Source organism: Elgaria multicarinata, chromosome 13 (assembly GCF_023053635.1).
Source record: "Elgaria multicarinata webbii isolate HBS135686 ecotype San Diego chromosome 13, rElgMul1.1.pri, whole genome shotgun sequence".
NCBI lineage: Eukaryota > Metazoa > Chordata > Lepidosauria > Squamata > Anguidae > Elgaria > Elgaria multicarinata.
The window spans coordinates 31,819,521-31,836,286 of record NC_086183.1 but is presented as its reverse complement, the minus strand read 5'-3'; the positions used below and the strand labels follow the sequence as shown (position 1 = coordinate 31,836,286).

General features: G+C 49.6%; 2 protein-coding genes across 2 annotated transcripts in view; one reads left to right on the top strand and one right to left on the bottom strand.

The window, feature by feature from the left end:
* DMPK (DM1 protein kinase) overlaps positions 1–16,766 on the top strand; it is a 399,930-nt gene that overhangs the window by 59,055 nt on the left and 324,109 nt on the right. The gene's annotated exons all lie outside the window — the stretch shown is intronic.
* Positions 1–16,766, bottom strand: part of SYMPK (symplekin scaffold protein) — a 31,185-nt gene that overhangs the window by 12,692 nt on the left and 1,727 nt on the right. The window contains exons 2-15 of the mRNA XM_063140047.1: positions 15,621–15,789; positions 14,146–14,211; positions 12,488–12,541; positions 12,156–12,229; positions 11,251–11,377; positions 9,805–10,054; positions 8,750–8,920; positions 7,515–7,754; positions 6,986–7,140; positions 5,846–5,996; positions 4,715–4,931; positions 2,705–2,855; positions 922–1,157; positions 743–824 (exon numbers count right to left, since the gene is read on the bottom strand). Coding sequence (XP_062996117.1) covers positions 743–824; positions 922–1,157; positions 2,705–2,855; positions 4,715–4,931; positions 5,846–5,996; positions 6,986–7,140; positions 7,515–7,754; positions 8,750–8,920; positions 9,805–10,054; positions 11,251–11,377; positions 12,156–12,229; positions 12,488–12,541; positions 14,146–14,211; positions 15,621–15,734 — 2,088 coding nt within the window. The 5' untranslated portion in view covers positions 15,735–15,789. The remainder of the gene's footprint in view (positions 1–742; positions 825–921; positions 1,158–2,704; positions 2,856–4,714; positions 4,932–5,845; positions 5,997–6,985; positions 7,141–7,514; positions 7,755–8,749; positions 8,921–9,804; positions 10,055–11,250; positions 11,378–12,155; positions 12,230–12,487; positions 12,542–14,145; positions 14,212–15,620; positions 15,790–16,766) is intronic.

Sequence of the window (16,766 nt, the reverse complement as noted above, 5' to 3'; positions counted from 1 at the left end):
GAGCAAGCAACTTGCAGGTTCCAACAACAATCGCATGATTAGGTTTTCCATGATGTCTGAACCCAGGCACTTGGGGTTGTTCATGGGTAAAGAACTCCAAGTTAAGCCATGCTTTGCTCTTGGGTTAACTTGGGGTTGTTTAACCCATATCCAACCCCACATGCCTGCACATGGACAGCACGGGAACAATCTACAAATGACGCATTCATAGGTGATTGTTTGGAAAACAAGCCGCTCTTGTGCCTCCACATGCAATTCATTGGTTGGTTACGTGCAAACAGGGCTAAAAGGCGTAGTCATTTATAATGTCTGCAGCATTGAGGGAATGGTATTAAAGGCAAAACTGAAGTACTTTGGCCACATAATGAGAAGACAGGATACCCTGGAGAAGAGGCTGATGCTAGGGAAAGTGGAAGGCAAAAGGAAGAGGGGCCGACCAAGGGCAAGATGGATGGATGATATTCTGGAGGTGACGGACTCGACCTTGGGGGAGCTAGGGGTGGCGACAGCCAACAGAAAGCTCTGGCGTGGGCTGGTCCATGAAGTCACGAAGAGTCGGAAGCGACTGAACGAATAAACAACAACAATGCTGTAGTAAACATGTACAGCAGTCAAGTCCATGACAACTCTCATCATTTTCAGCCAGCATGACCAATGGGGATGATGGGAGTTGCTGTCTAAGGTCGGGTTGGGGAAGGCTGGACTAGCGGAAACCTGTGTTGGCATCTTTTGGGCTACATACCTCATCTTCGCAGTACTTCCGGATCACTTCCAGGGCACTCTCGGTGATGAGCGGGGCTTCAAGAACAACCTTGGTGAAGATCCTGTGTGGGGCAAAACCAGAAACAGGCTCAGAACAATCTAGCAAGAGATCTTCTATCCCTGGTCCCTCCTGCATGTCTGGCAAGGCCAAGTACCCACCCATCTTTCTGGTCAGGCTTCTCCTGAAGGCCGGAGAGCAACCCGATGAGACACTCGTCGTAGTTGTTGAGGGAGCCCGTGGGGTATTGGCTCAGGTAGGCGTTGTACTCCTGATAGAGCCAGGCAAAGGCCAGGTCCAGCCGGCTGCGGATGTCATCCAGAACGAAGGCCAGGACCTCTCTCTTTAGAGGGACCTCAAACTGGGTCACCAGGGATGAGAGGATCTTCACCCGGGCCTGCAGAGGTGAGGCAAATATGTATTATTTTTGTTCATTTAAACTACTTACAGTGCAATCCTGGGCGTGTTTAGACATGCTGGGAGTTGTAGGGCCTTTATTATTTATTTATTTATTTATTTATATCCCACCTTTTGCCCAATGTTGGGCCTCAAGGCGGCCTTACAAAGTTTAAAACATACATTGGGGGGAGGGAAACAAAACCATAAACGTTTAAAATACACAACAAAATTATAAGACATTAACATAGATGGAGGACCAGATTATTCTCCAAAGGCCTGCTGGAACAAAAAAGTTTTAGCCTGCTTCCGAAAGCCCATCAAGGAGGGAGCCAGCCTAGCTTCCCCAGGAAGAGAGTTCCAGAGCACCGGAGCAGCCACCGAGAAGGCCCTCTCCCATGTTCCCACCAAGCGTGCCTGTGAAGAAGGTGGGACTGAAAGAAGGGCTTCTCCAGAAGATCTCAAAGCACGGGCAGGCTCATAAGGGAGAATACGGCCTTTCAGATAACCTGGACCCGAGCCATATAGGGCTTTATAGGTCATAACCAGCACTTTGAATTGTGCCTGGAAACAGACTGGAAGCCAGTGGAGCTGTTTTAACAGGGGAGTTCTCTGCTCTCTGTAACCAGCCCCGGTCAACAATCTGGCTGCAGCTCTTTGAACCAGCTGGAGTTCCCGAACACTTTTCAAAGGCGGCCCCACGTAGAGCGCGTTACAGTAATCCAATTGAGATGTAACTAAGGCACGTGTCACCGTGGCCTTTCCCCCACCCCATATAAACATGCTGTGAACGTTTGAGGCCTACAGAGGCAAGGTAATAGTCAGGCTTAGAGGCTTGAGGTTTCTTTGTTGGGAGGGGGTTTTCTGCAGTTAAAATTCATTTCTCTGCTTAAGTTTTATTTTTCTAGTTAAGTTTCATTTCTTCAAGGCTGGAACAATACTTTCTGTTTTATGGGAAGAGGGTGTAAAAAGCCAGCCAAGGAGAGAGCGATACAAGACTTGAGCATGAGGAAGCAGCGACTGGAAAAGCCTAAATGCAGCTAGGGTAAAGGACTTACGTTTTTGCAATTTTTATTTTCCTTTAATGCCTTTTATATCATTCAGCTCTTTTGACTGACCTTTAATTGTAAATTACTTGATTCACTTTACTAGTAAACTGTTGTGTTAAGCCACAAGTGTCTGGTGTGCCAATCACCCCACGTCAAAAACCTAAACCCCACGTTACAGGGAAGGGGAAGGTAAAAAGGAAGAAGGCGAGGCTCTTAAGGAGGCGAGAGATCCTTAAAGAGTTGCTCAAGGGGTCTAGGACGCAGAAGGAACCTTGCCAGAAGCACAGGATTGCACCCTTATATACCGCGTGTGAGGGAGTGTTGCAGAAGGTGGGTGTTACTAGCGAGACGGCCCACTTATGTGCCGGTGCCTGGAGACACACCGTTGGTCATGGGATGACCAGTAAGGACTCCTCAGAAGGGTCAATTTGTTGTGTATAGAGGCGAACATAGCAAACCAAATCGGGCACCCACCAGGACAAGGTTCCAAAACACTTACGTGGGCCGCCCCACTGCAGGCCACAGCCTTCTCGGAGCGCAAGATCCGCTTCACAGCCGCCAGCTTCAACTTGTCCTTCTGCACGTCTGTAAGAGGCTTGATCACATCGCTCAGGCGGAAGATTTTCTTGCGGCCACTGGCCCCGGCCAACCTGAACCGAGGGGCAGGGAGAAGAAACCACAGGTATAAGCCTCTGAAGACTGGACATTTCCTCCAAGAATCAACGCAAGGAACGAGGGCGCTTAACCCAAGGCGCTGGGGGCTGCCAGGTTCTAGCAGTGCTCAACGTACTGCGTCACCTCTGCAGGAATTTGGGGGAGATCCATCCAATTATGCAATAGAAATGGAAATATCAGGAGGATGAGCAGAGGGAACCTGGAGAACTCCCTACTGCTGGGAACAGAGGCTGCAAGGTGAATCTGGAGCAAGTTCACAAAGCTGAAGGAGCAGCCTGCTCTGACCACTACTTGCTCCAAGCACCTGTCCTCTGCTCTCTGCCCTCATCCAACCAAAGAGATCAGTAGTCCAGGTGGCCTTTAGCTTGGAGGTTTATTGATTTATTTATTGCATTTCTATACCACCCAATAGCCGGAGCTCTCTGAGCGGTTCACAAAATTAAGACAATGCAAGTATAAAGGAAAGGAAAGGAACCTCTCGTGCAAGCACTGAGGCATTACTGACTCTTGGAAGGACGCCAGCTTTCGCTGACGTTTTCTTGGCAGGCCTTATAGCGGGGTGGTTTGCCGTTGCCTTCCCCGGCCATGATTACCTTTCCCCCAGCTAACTGGGTACTCATATTACCGACCTCGGGAGGATGGAAGGCTGAGTCGACCCAAGCCGGCTGCCTGAAACCAGCTTCCGCTGGGATCGAACTCAGGCCGTGGGGAGAGTTTCGGCTGCAGAAACTGCTGGTTACCGCTCTGCGCCACACGAGGCAACAGTATAAAACCATAATATAAAATACAACCAGATAAAAACAGATAAAAACAGCAGCAATGCAAAATTACAAATTTAAAATACAAATTTAAAATACAAATTTATTTATAGGCTGTTAAAATATTGGGAGAATAAAAAGGTCTTCACCTGGTGTCTAGAGGCATATAATGTAGGTGCCAAGCGAACTTCCTTAGGGAGCTCATTCCACAGCCGGGGTGCCACAGCAGAGAAGGCCCTGCTCCTGGTAGCCACCTGCCTCCCTTCTTTTGGCAGGGGCTCGCAGAGAAGGACCCCTGAGGATGACCTTAGAGTCCAGGCAGGTACATACGGGAGGAGGCGTTCCTTCAGATAGCCTGGCCCCAAGCCGTTTAGGGCTTTAAATGTTAATACCAGCACTTTGAAACGGGCCCGGACCTGGACTGGCAGCCAATGAAGCTGGAAAAGGACTGGCGTGATGTGTTAGGTTGCCCTCACGTATTTACATCGTGCCATCCATGTGCGTCTTCCAGAGGGGTAGCCGTGTTAGTTTGTTGCAGCAAAAACAACAGTAGAGCTTTGTGGCACCTTCAGGACGAAGAAATTTATCCTGGCATAAGCTTTCGTGAACGCTGCCCACTGTATCTGATGAAGTGAACAGCGTCCAAGAAAGCTCACGCTGTAATAAATTTGCTAGTCTTTAAGGTGCCATAAGGGTCTTTGTTGTTATCTATGCACACACGGTGCTTTACCATGACTAAGAGGTCAGGTCCCTGCCCCTAGGGGGTTACAATATAGAAAATGACACAAATGAAACAGCAGGGGAAGGAAATTAAGGCGGGGAAGATGTAGTTCTATTTTTATAAAATGTCTGCATTGTTCATCACAACTGCTGAGTCTCCAGTGACCCCAGAAGTCCCATCGCATGACACCCATACAGCAGCCTTGACAACCTTTTAAGTATTTAGATTAATGGTGTGCGATCGCTTGGCTTTTGAACTCGCGCCGAGTTGGGAAAGTCCCTTAACTGAAACCATTTTCATCATAGGAAGAAACACGTGTCCCTCTATGGATGAAGAGGCTTTTGCTGGCTCTCACCTGGGCTGGGTGGAGGGGATGATGGGTTCTGGGCGTCGTTTGGCCTGTGGAGCTCCTGGCTCAGCGACAACCGAGGAGGTGGAGCTTTGAGCCCCCACCACCGAGATGGCCTGGCCTGAGTTGAGAGCGGAGATGCGCCGTTTGATCAGCACACTTTCAGGTTTGGCGATTTTCTCTTCTTTTATGGCCTCTTTGGCCTGTTTGATTTGCTCCACACCTACATAAGACAGACAGAGAGAAAAAATGCGTTAGAGTCTGACAAAACACCGAATTTGTCACTTCTTTGAATTTTTATATACAGAGGCACAGTCCCCACCCGACTTAAATACAAACATTTAGGGGGAAACTGAAATCTTGCAAATATTTACTTGATTATCAGTATGTGCTCAGCTTTCTTATCTGGGCTTGGAAATAACATATACAAATAAATCTGCCATACCATACCAATGCAATCACAACAGAACATTTGAGAACTACAAGTTCAACCACAGCTTTTAAAGCTCAACTAAAAACTTTTCTTTTTCCTAAAGCTTTTAAAACTTGATGTTGTGCAGACTTCTACTGTTACTTTCTACTGTTAGTTTTTCCCTACCCTGTGCCTGCTTACCCTACCCTGTGCCTGTTTGCATTCTCTTCCCCTCCTTATTGTTTTACTATGATTTTATTAGATTGTAAGCCTATGCGGCAGGGTCTTGCTATTTACTGTTTTACTCTGTACAGCACCATGTACATTGATGGTGCTATATAAATAAATAAATAATAATAATAATAATAATAATAATAATAATAATAATAATAATAAGAAGAAGAAGAAGAAGAAGCACCTGAGGAAATGCTTTAAGGTGGATTCCTTCATTGAGCGGGGTGGGGTGGGGGTGGACTTGATGGCCTTATAGGCCCCTTCCAACAGTACTGTTCTATGATTCTGAATACCCTGCTCAGCTGTGCTTATGAACTCTCTCCCACCACACACCCCAATTTCATTTTTTTCCTCACTGGACCATGGGGAACCCCCCCCAAAAACCTTGCAAACACAGATACCATGTACTGATCATAAGAACTGAGAGATTGAAGTCTACAACATGAGAGGTACATAGCAACTCTCCCCGGGAGTCCCCTGTGCAGACATACCTGGTCCCAGGCCAGCTGCCGTCATCTGGGTAGCCATTAGCCGGGCAAGGTGTTTGATCTGGACTTCTGTGCCAGCCGATTCCACGGGTGTATAGGTAGCTTGGAAAGAAGCAGGCATGTTCTCAGGCAGGTATACCATGCTGATGAGGACCTGGGGACCGAAGGACACAGATCAGAAGAAACTGGCAGGGCCCAGAATGTCACAGCCAAGTAGGAAAACAGGCGACCTTTCCCAAAATGCCTCCCCTACCAAGTTTTAAAACCAAAGGATCAAGCGTGTCAGGCGGACTACTGAAATGCAACTGGACTTATCCTGCTTCTGGAATGTGTATCTTTTGATCAAACAATGGGGTTCCTCTCTTGCCGGTGCCTCGCCTACTCTCTCTGCCACTCTGAAAGCCCAGGGTTGTAGCTAGGGGTGTGCACGGACCCCCCGATCCGCCCTGTGGGCCGATCCGAAAATTTTGGATCAGGCCCACTCCGCTCCGCGCCGCTCCGCCCATAGTCCGCTCCTCTTCGCCGCAGAGCTCCAGCTCTGAACTGGAGCTCCGCAGTGGAGGGGAGTGGCGCCAGGTAAGGCCCCCCTCCCTCCTCTCCCTTACCTGCAGAGCTCGGTAAGGGACCAAGGGGGAGGGGGGCCTTACCTGCATCCATCCGCAGTCCCTTGGCTTCTTCAATTGAGCCTGTGGCTCAACCAGGAAGTCTGGGCTGCAAGTGGGGCCTAGACTTCCTGGTTGAGCCGCAGGATCAATTGAAGAAGCTGACAGACCGCAGACGGACGCAGGTAAGGGAGAGGAGGGGGGGGGCTTACCGGGCCCTGCCGCTGTCGCCGCATGGGCGACAGCGACAGAGGCAGGGACTGGTAAACCCCACTTACCTTTCTTGCGGAGCTCCGGATCGAGGCGAAGGATCCGCCTTCACCTCGATCCTCTTCGCAATGCTCCGCCGGCCCCCCAATCCTCTTTGCCTCCGCTTTAAGGGGAGGCGAAGCACCCCGCTCTGCTTCTAATTCACTGGTCCGATTAGAAGCGGAGCACATCCCTAGTTGTAGCCCTCCTTACCCACAAGGATCTCCCCTCCTAACTCAGCAAAGAACCCGGCCAAAGAGCCGTTACAACAGCTAAGCCTAGGAACACGCACCAGGTTGGCCACGTTATCCGGGGTCAAAAGGGGCTGCAGAAACTCGGCGGTTATGTCGGTGTCCGACTGCGGGCTGACTTGCATGGAAGGCTTGGGGGCTGGCACGGCCACCTGCTCCAGGTCTTTATCCTCGTCATCCTCTCCAAGGGACGGTTCTGCAGCCACCGGGAGCGAGACACAAGAGAGGGGGGTAGGGTGGCGGTTGCCAGGTTAGGATAATCAAAACGTTTGGAAAAGAGATTGCCTCTCTGAAACAGGGATGGGCCACGTCCGGCCCACGGGCCACGTCCGGCCTGCGGAGGTTGCTCGGTCAGCCCGTGGAGGCTTGGGCTCCCGTCACCCTGTCCTGATTGCCTGCCCCTGCCCAAAAAGAACCTCTCCCAGCCTGGCAACCTCCAGACATGTTGGGCTGCAACTTTGGCCACGCTGGGTGGGGATGGCGAACGTTGCAGCCCAACGTGTCCGGAGGATGCCAGGCTGGGGAAGGACCCTCTGAAAGTCCATTCCTGCCCCTCTTTGGCCCACTCACCAATCTTCATCTTCTTCAAGGTGGGATCGCTCTCGTCCCGCGGGCGCTTGCGGAGTTCCTTCAGGTTGGGCATGTTGCGGGTGATTTCGGCCTGCTGGGTCCCCAAGTCCATCAGCAGGGTGGTGATCTGGGCCTGGAACTCCACGGACGCCGGGTGCTTCAGGACACTCAACAGGTGGAGCTTGAGGTTCTTCCGCACGCTGCTCACCTGGGACTTGGCCAGCGTCGGAGGGAGGTTGGCTGCCAGGAGGAAAACACCGGAAGTCAATCAAGCAGGCGGCCACATTCGAGACGGGTCCAGGCTCCTCCCGAGGCGAAGCCTTTCGTGCGATGGGATTAGGGCGGAAGTGACCTTCTGCTACAACCCCCAGGGTCCCTGTCAGGTTGTATCTGGCTAGCTAACCAATTAACAGAGCAGTCCTGCACATGCCTACTCGGAAGCAAGCACTACTGAATTTAAAAGGCCTTGCTCCCAGGTATGTGAGTAACGGATTGCAGCTACATCCATTAGACCAGCCTTCCTCAACCTGGGGCGCTCCAGACGTGTTGGACTACAACTCCCAGAATGCCCCAGCCAGCTCTGCTGGCTGGGGCATTCTGGGAGGCGCAGTCCAACACGTCTGGAGCGCTCCAGGTTGAGGAAGGCTGCATTAGACATTGCAGCTGAAATTCAAGATGATCTGAGCCATCAAAGACGGACTCTTATTTATTTTTAAGCACCACATATGCCCCCTATTCTGGAACTGTTCCTTCATGCAAACATTGCTACGGCAGGAAAGGGAAAGGAACCTCTCATGCAAAGCACTTGAGTCATCGCTGGCTCCTAGAGGGACGCCTGCTTTCGCTGATGTTTTCTTGGCAGACTTTGTAGCGGGGTGGTTTGCCATGGCCTTCCCCAGTCGTGGTTACCTTTCCCCCAGCTAGCTGGGGACTCATTTTGCCGACCTCGGAAGGATGGAAGGCTGAGTCGACCTGATCCGGCTGCCTGAGAACCAGCTTCCGCTGGGATCGAACTCAGGCCGTGGGGAGAGTTTCAGCTGCAGAAACTACCGCTTACCACTCTGCGCCACACTATGGTAGGGAAACCTGCAAGTATGTCGGAGGTCATTAGGAGGTTTCTCACTTTCGAAGAACGGGAGGGTGATATTTCCTTAGCTCCAATCATGGGAATGGATCGCGGCTGGATCACTCCGCCTACATCCAAGTCCCAGGTGCTCTGAAAGGGGCAGGCTTACCATGCAGCGTCTCGTAGGCCTGGATCACCTCTGACATGAACATGGGCCGCTGGCGGGCGATGGAGGCCAGGGAGCCCAGTGCTGCGGTCAGGTTGATGCTGGAGATGGCCGGGTGGACCATGAACTTTAGCAGCTGTGCCAGCGCTGTCTTCCCTTCTTCCCACAGAGCGTCTGAGGGGACAGAATGGGAAAAGCGAGGGAGAGCGAGTGGGTGGGTGGGGAGGGAGGGATCAATAGCGTTACTGCCTTTGCAAGCACCACGCCACAGGGCAACGGATGGTCCGGGAAAACGGAGAGGGCGTTTGGGGGCAGACGGTCCCTTCCTGGGGTGCTGAAGCTTTGGCAACCCCTCTTGCTGTAGAGTGGGGGGACGGGGCTTGTAATCCAACAACATGGTGGAGAGGGAGACATTTTTCTCCCTCTCTCAAAATACTAGAACCCAATGGGGTCGTCCCATGAAACCGATGGGTGTGAGATTCAGGGCAAATAAAAGGAAGGACTTCTTCACACAGCACATAGTTAAACTATGGAACTCACTACTACAAGGTGTGGTGATGGCCACCCATTTGGATGGCTTTAAAAGGGGGTTGGATAAACTCCTGGAGGCAAAGGCTATCAAGGGCTACTAGCCCTGAAGGTTGTGTGCTATCTCCAGTATTCGACTGTGCACCAGTTGCTGGGGAACATGGGCGGGAGGGCGCTGTTGCACCATGTCCTGCTTGTTCATCCCTGGCCGATGGCTGGTTGGCCACTGGGTGAACAGAGTGCTGGACTAGAAGGACCCTTGGCCTGATCCAGCAGGGCTCCTCTTATGTTCTTAACATCTCAAAGGCCACAACTCCCATCGTGCCTGACCACTAGCCATGCTGGCTGCGGATGATGGAATCCAGCATTTGGAGGGCCACACGTTCCCCCTCCGCTGTTCTACAAGGCACTGAGATGAATCCAGCCCTGCCTCCAGATCACTGGAACATAAAAGAGTTCCCCCCAAAGCCACATCCCCTCCCTCAGGGCCACCCACACACCCTTCCCACTCCTCTCTCCCGCCTCCTTACTGTATTTTATGTAGGTGTGATCCGTGGGAACGCGGTCCAGGCTGATGTCATTCTCGTGACGCTTGGGCACCTCCGACTCCGGCATGCGGGGGGAGAGGGTGATGATCAGGGCCTCCACAAACTTGATGGCGTGGGTGCGGATGCCGTCATTATCGGAGTCCAGGAGCTGGATGATTTCGCTGGCCATGGCGGACACCATTTCCCAGCAAGCCTCTTGCATGTCGTTGATCACTCTGGATTTCACCATCCACTGTGGGCCAGGGAGGGGTTTGAGTTAGCAGCCTCAGGTTCCAGAGAGGCAGACAAGATACAGACACAGGTCTCGAGCGAGCGGGGGACACTTGGGAGCCCTCAGAACAAGACATGGAAGCCGTATGACCACAATGTACCCCCAACCCCACCCGTCTTTTCACTTAGGGCAGCCTTCCTCAACCTGGGGCGCTCCAGATGTGTTGGACTACAACTCCCAGAATGCCCCAGCCAGCTGGCTGGGGCATTCTGGGAGATGCAGTCCAACACATCTGGAGCGCCCCAGGTTGAGGAAGGCTGACTTAGGGGCACATGGCACGAGCCCTGAATGTGTTTTCCAGAACCAAATGCAGCCTCCTAACAATGGCAGGTTTCAGTCTCATCTTTTTCTAAGCCAAGTCTCCTTTTGGTTACAGAAACGAGCTTGGACTTTTATGGATGCTTCTTCGTGTTTTGAAAGTCGGGGGAGAGGAGTTCAGTGATTGGGGTAGCCCTCATCAAGTCTCATTTGATGTTCTGTAGGAGGTGGGGGCATTAAAGATTCCCATATTGGCACAGTGCCTTTGCTACAACGGCCACCCTTCGGTTCAGCCGCAGAACTCCAGGGTAAGAAAGAACAAGGCGCAGTTTTGGGTAAATGACTCTCTCCTCTTCAGCTGGATGACAAGTGACAAACAGTGAGCGATAGAAAGAATAATGGCTCCTTTTGGAAGGGCAGATGGGAAGACATAGACAGTAAGGAAAAACCTGAAAGGGAGTCTGTGTGTGCGTGCACATTTGTATGTGGTGGGGAAAGACCCGTATTCTGGTCTCTGATGTAAGAAGTGGGATCGATCCTGCTTTCCTGGAAGTTGCACCATCTGTCCTGGGAGACCTACTTAGTAAGCCTGCTTCCCAGATGTGAAGTGTATAATTGGAATTATTCATTAAGAAAGCAGAGAAGAGCTCCGCACATGTTCAAAGGCACTATTTTTTACTTTGCATGCTCAAGAGCTGGGACACAGCATTACACACACACACACACACACACACACACACACACACACACACAGCTCAGATTAAGCCTTTGGAAAGAGCACCTCATAGAGCCCAAGTTGCACATGGACGATGACCCCCTCGTGATCCCTGCCCTTGTTACTACGGTGGCCTCAGGGACCATTCCCTTCAGCCCCACCCGCTGCCGGAGGGGCGGCTCACCTGCAGCGCCACCTTATACAGCTGAGTCATGGCGAGGATGGCCTTCTTCACCACGTTGACGTTCTCGTCCCTCAGCAGCATGTTTAGGTTGGCAATGAGCTTGAGCAGCAGCTCCGTGTCCCGTTTGCTGGAAGCAAGAAGTGGCAAATTTAGAGAGAGGGGAAAGAAAGAAAGAAAGAAAGGGTCCCCCCTTGCAGGGTCTAACTCAATGGTTCCCAAAGTGGGCTGTACTGCCCCCTTGGGGGCGGTGGGATTGCATAGGGGGGCGCTAAGAGGCAAGGTGGCGGCAGGGGGGCACTCAAGGTGGCCTTTTCTGAGAAGCGCCTCTCCAGAAGGTCTTAAAACCTAGGGACATTTTTATGGGAGAAGGTAGTTTAGTCCCAAGCCATATAGGGGAAGAATCCACACATGTATTAATACCAATTAAGAAGAGTCCTTTTAACAGTGAATTGAAATGTTTCAAAAGCACCAAAATGCTAATGAAGAGACATACCCTGCTTGGTGTGCCCTGCCATGCCGGCTGCAAAACAGAGGCGTTCACTCTCTTTTCCCTCCCTCCCTTGGCAAGCCTACAGTGGGTGCTTTGGATTTTGAATAAATATTCAATTAATTGTTACTGTTTTAAATTTTGTTATTATCTTCCTTAGTGGGTCGTTGAAAACCGCTATTCTGAATAATGATTTTTATAGTGTAGGGTAGGGGGCGCTAGGCATGAGTTTGTGGAACCAAGGGGGCGGTGACCTGAAAAAGTTTGGGAACCACTGGTCTAACTAATAGGTCACTAGTGACACAGCAGGGAGCAGCTTAGGCACCAGGCCAAATGGTGGGATTGCCAAAGCCCCCCAAAAGCTGCTAGGGGAAGGCTGAGCAGGAGAATATCAGGGCGGCAAAACAACCCCGCCTACCAGGCTTCCTCTATGAACCCGATGACGAACTTCCGCACCTCCACAGACTTGTCTGCCTGAAAAGCAATGATCTCCTGCAACATAAAGAGAAGGGCACAAACAGTCATATCTCTTTGACCTCAGGTCTGACAACAACAGGAGAAACTTCGCTCATTCCTGAGCCAGGCCAGGCCACAACACAAGGAACGGAACCGGGTAAGGATGGAGGAACAAGGCCGTTCTTGCTGTTGCAAGCCCTTACGGGTGATGGCACGAAGAACCGCGAAGCAGAGACAGAGGGGTGGAGAGGTTACTTCTAGCACAGGCCCAAGACATCTCCCAGCGATACTCACATCCAGGAAATTATCCAACAACGTGGGGTCCTTGTTTATAATCAATTCCTGGACCTGGGAAAGAACGGAAGAAGATAATATAGCCAAGCAGGGAAGGAAAACAGAGAAGAACACCTCTGACATATTTTTAGGCTATCTGAGCACTCCATACACACCAGCCCTCAAGCCTCATCCACAAGAGTAGCAACAACTTATAGAATCATAGAATAGCAGAGTTGGAAGGGGCCTACAAGGCCATCTAGTCCAACCCCCTTCTTCTTTACAGTAACCTTGAAGACTAGTCAAGGCAGAAGGGCAGGGAGTTTTACATGGTGCAAAATCCTTAACTACTCAGGGACAGATTAATTCATCATGTCCTGAATTTAGAAACAGCCCCCTCTCCCAACACAAGCACTCTGTTCCAAAGTCGCTTAAAGTACCATCACTATGCAGTCACGCATTGAAATGTAACATAGACCCAAGATTAACTTCACTTAAGTCCATGATGACAAATACTTTCCAAGCCTGTGGCTTTGTTGAATGCAAGGTTCTGGCTTCTAGGGAAGGGTTCAGGGGATTTTATTTATTCATTTATTTATTTTCATTACATTTATATACCGCCCCACAGCCGAAGCTCTCTGGGTGGTTTACAACAATTAAAAATAGTAAACATTAAAAGTATACAAAATTTAAAAACCATCAAAAACATAAAAAACAGTATAAAAACAACAGTATCCATTTAAAAACAACAGTTCTGGGGTCCATTAAAAACAAACTTAATGTTGTTAAATGCTGTTAAAATGCCTGGGAGAAGAGAAAAGTCTTGACCTGGCGCCGAAAAGATAACAATGTTGGCGCCAGGCGAGCCTCCTTGGGGAGATCATTCCACAATTGAAGGGCCACCACTGAAAAGGCCCTTTCCTTTGTTGCCATCCTCCGAGCTTCCCTCGGAGTAGGCACTCGGAGGAGGACCTTAGATGTTGAACGCAGTGTACGGGTAGGTTCATGTCGGGAGAGGCGTTCCATCAGGTATTGCGGTCCCAAGCCATGACTCACTAGGCCAGAGACACACCTATAGATGGCATTGCCCTGCTTAGGGAGAAGACAGGTTGCTTCCCTTCCCCAACCCCACCTGACAGGAAATAAATGATTCTTTGAGATTCACTACTAGTTGGAGATTCCAGCCATGTTAGGCCATGCTGTCAATAAAGCCCTGTAATTACCAGAAGCCCAATTTTACCATACAAGCCTGCTCCTTTTTCCTCTTTCAAAAACTTTTCAAAGCAAAAGAAAAGATTTTTTTTGGGGGGGGGGATTCTGCATACACTAGAACAGCCTTCCTCAACCTGGGGCGCTCCAGATGTGTTGGACTGCATCTCCCAGAATGCCCCAGCCAGCTGGCTGGGGCATTCTGGGAGTTGTAGTCCAACACATCTGGAGCGCCCCAGGTTGAGGAAGGCTGCACTAGAAACTTATTCCTAGACTACTGAGGCTATTCAAACACAACATCTATAAAAGGGGCCGAGTTCATGGAAGCTCACCTCCCATCTAGACTAGTACCAATGCCTCTGACCAGCTGACCAGAGGCGGGTCTTACATAACCTTGGTAAACAAGATCATTTAACTGAGAAACTTTGCGGCACAAACGTAATAAATGCAAAGGCAGTAATTTCACTCACCTGCTTGAGGATTGTGATTTTAGATTCATTGCTGATTAAGGCAGCCTGGTTTAGCAAATCCACAACCTGTTCGTTTTTTAAAAAAAAGAGAAAAGGATGTCAGATACAAGGCAGAAGCATTTCCTGATAAGCCTATAGCAATCTATGTGCAAACAAGACTATTGGTGGGGAGAGATATTAAGAACTATGAGCAGAAACTGAGAACAGTCTGAATTTCTATTTTTTTTAAAAGTGATTTGTTTTGTTGCAGAGATCTGGTTTCTTCTGCACTACTAGGACATTTGTCTTCCCTGGCGTTGACAGAAATGGAAGGAGGAAGCACGAAACTCATGAAATGCAACGGGGATCAGAAGAACATATGGAGAGGAAGATAGCAGTTGGAAGGAGAGGTGAAGGACTGAGAAAGAAAACATCCTGACGTTCCCTCTAGCCTTCATTAAAATGGCCAACGAAGACATGGCTGATACGCCAGCTGCGCCCCTTCCTAGAGTCAGAAGACCTAAAGTCGGTTGTGCACGCGCTGGTAACCTCAAGGCTTGACTTCTGCAATGGGCTCTACATAGGGCTACCATTGTACCTAGTTTGGAAACTTCAACTAGTTCAAAATATGGCAGCCAGGTTGGTCACCGGTACATCTAAGGGTGGGCATATTACCCCAACGTTAAAATCACTCCACTGGCTGCCAATTAGTTTCCAGGCAAAGTACAAAGTGTTGGTCATTGCCTTTAAAGCCCTACATGGTTTGGGTCCAGGTTACCTGCAGGATCGCCTTCTCCCATACAGTCCGCCCCACACACTCAGGTCCTCTGAGGAGAACTTACTTCAGTCAGCCAAAACTAGGCTGACACCGGTTACCCAGAGGACCTTTTCTTCTGTTGCCCCCAGATTGTGGAACGGCCTGCCGGAGGGGATTTGTTAAATTAACTGTGATTTTAAGACAGCTTTAAAAACTAGCCTTTTCCGGCAGGCCTACCCAGACCCAGACGAATATGAAATCAAGTATTTTTAAGATGTGTTGATTCTTGTACTAATGTTGTTCCCCGCCTCGATCCAAAGGGAGAGGCAGGTAAGAAATAAATTATTATTATTATTATTATTATTATTATTATGCCTGATGTTTAGACCCATATCATCAGTTCAGTGTCACAGCAATACCATTAGATCCATTTAAAAAGAACTATTCTAGGGTCAGTTAAAATACTCAGCATATGCTGTTAAATGCCTGGGAGAAGAGAAAAGTTTTGACCTGGTGCCGAAAAGATAACAACGTTGGTGCCAGGCGAGCCTCGTCAGGGAGATTAATTGAGGGGCCACCACTGAAAAGGCCCTCTCCCTTGTTGCCATCTTCCAAGCTTCCCTCTAGCCTTCATTAAAATGGCCAACGAAGGCATGACCCACATTTAGCCCCATATTATCAGTTCAGTGTCACAGCAATGTTAATTCACCTCCAACCTCCCTTGCCATGGGGATCTTACCCTCTCTGAGGTAGTCATTGTGTCTATGCCAGTAGTCTCCTCCCCAGCAAAGAACTGGGACGCGATGCTCGTCCGGGAGAGGCCAGGGTCCCCCATGCCGCCAACGTTTGCCATGGCTACCCACGCTCGGTCTACTCAACGGACAAAATCCACCTACTCAGAGCGAGGCCTAGAAATGAAGCACCCAGGGTGACATTAGAGCAAGCTGAAACTCAAGAGGGGGAAAAGTATTTCTAAGCCTTAAATTGCAAGGTTACACTGAGAGAAGCTGGTTGCTCAAGCCTGTTAAGTCCAAAGCAAGTGCCTGTAGATTGGCTTCCCCGCTCGTGTTCTCATCAAGGTTATTATTATTATTATTATTATTATTATTTATTTATTTATTTATTTATATAGCACCATCAATGTACATGGTGCTGTACAGATTACACAGTAAATAGCAAGACCCTGCCGCATAGGCTTACAATCTAATAAAGTTGTAGTAAACAATAAGGAGGGAAAGAGAATGCAAACAGGCACCGGGTAGGGTGAGGCTAACAGTATAGAGTCAGAACAAACTCAATATTTAGAAGCTATAGGGAAAAGTTTTTAGCTGAGTTTTAAAAGTTGTGATTGAGTTGGTAGTTCTCAAGTGTTCTGGAAGAGCGTTCCAGGCGTAAGGGGCAGCAGAAGAAAAAGGTTAGTAGCCACTGATGGCCTTCTCCTTCGTGGATTCGTTTAACACCCTTTAAACGACGTCCCCGGTGCTCAAAGAAAGAAAGAGCACAATAAAATTTTCTTTCTTTCTTAAGAGCACCGGACTTCGCCTCCTCCTTCGTCGTTAGCGTACGGGGCCTTTCGCTCCACATTCGTAATACCCCCTTTAAAGCCATACAAGTTGGCAGCCATCACTGCATCTTGTAGCAGAGATTCCACAGTTTGAGCATTTATTTATTTATTGCATTTCTATACCGTCCCAACTGCCGAAGCTCTCTGGGCGGTTTGCAAGGTGAACTAGAGAAGCATGTACAAATAAGTATTTGTTGTTGTTGTGTTGTGGAATTGGATATTGCAGAGTGCGTAGCACACACAATAGCTGGCTCACTAAGCTGCTGGCTTGTGAGGCTTACTGAGGAAAAATCAATACTCAAAGACGTTCAGTAAGAATAA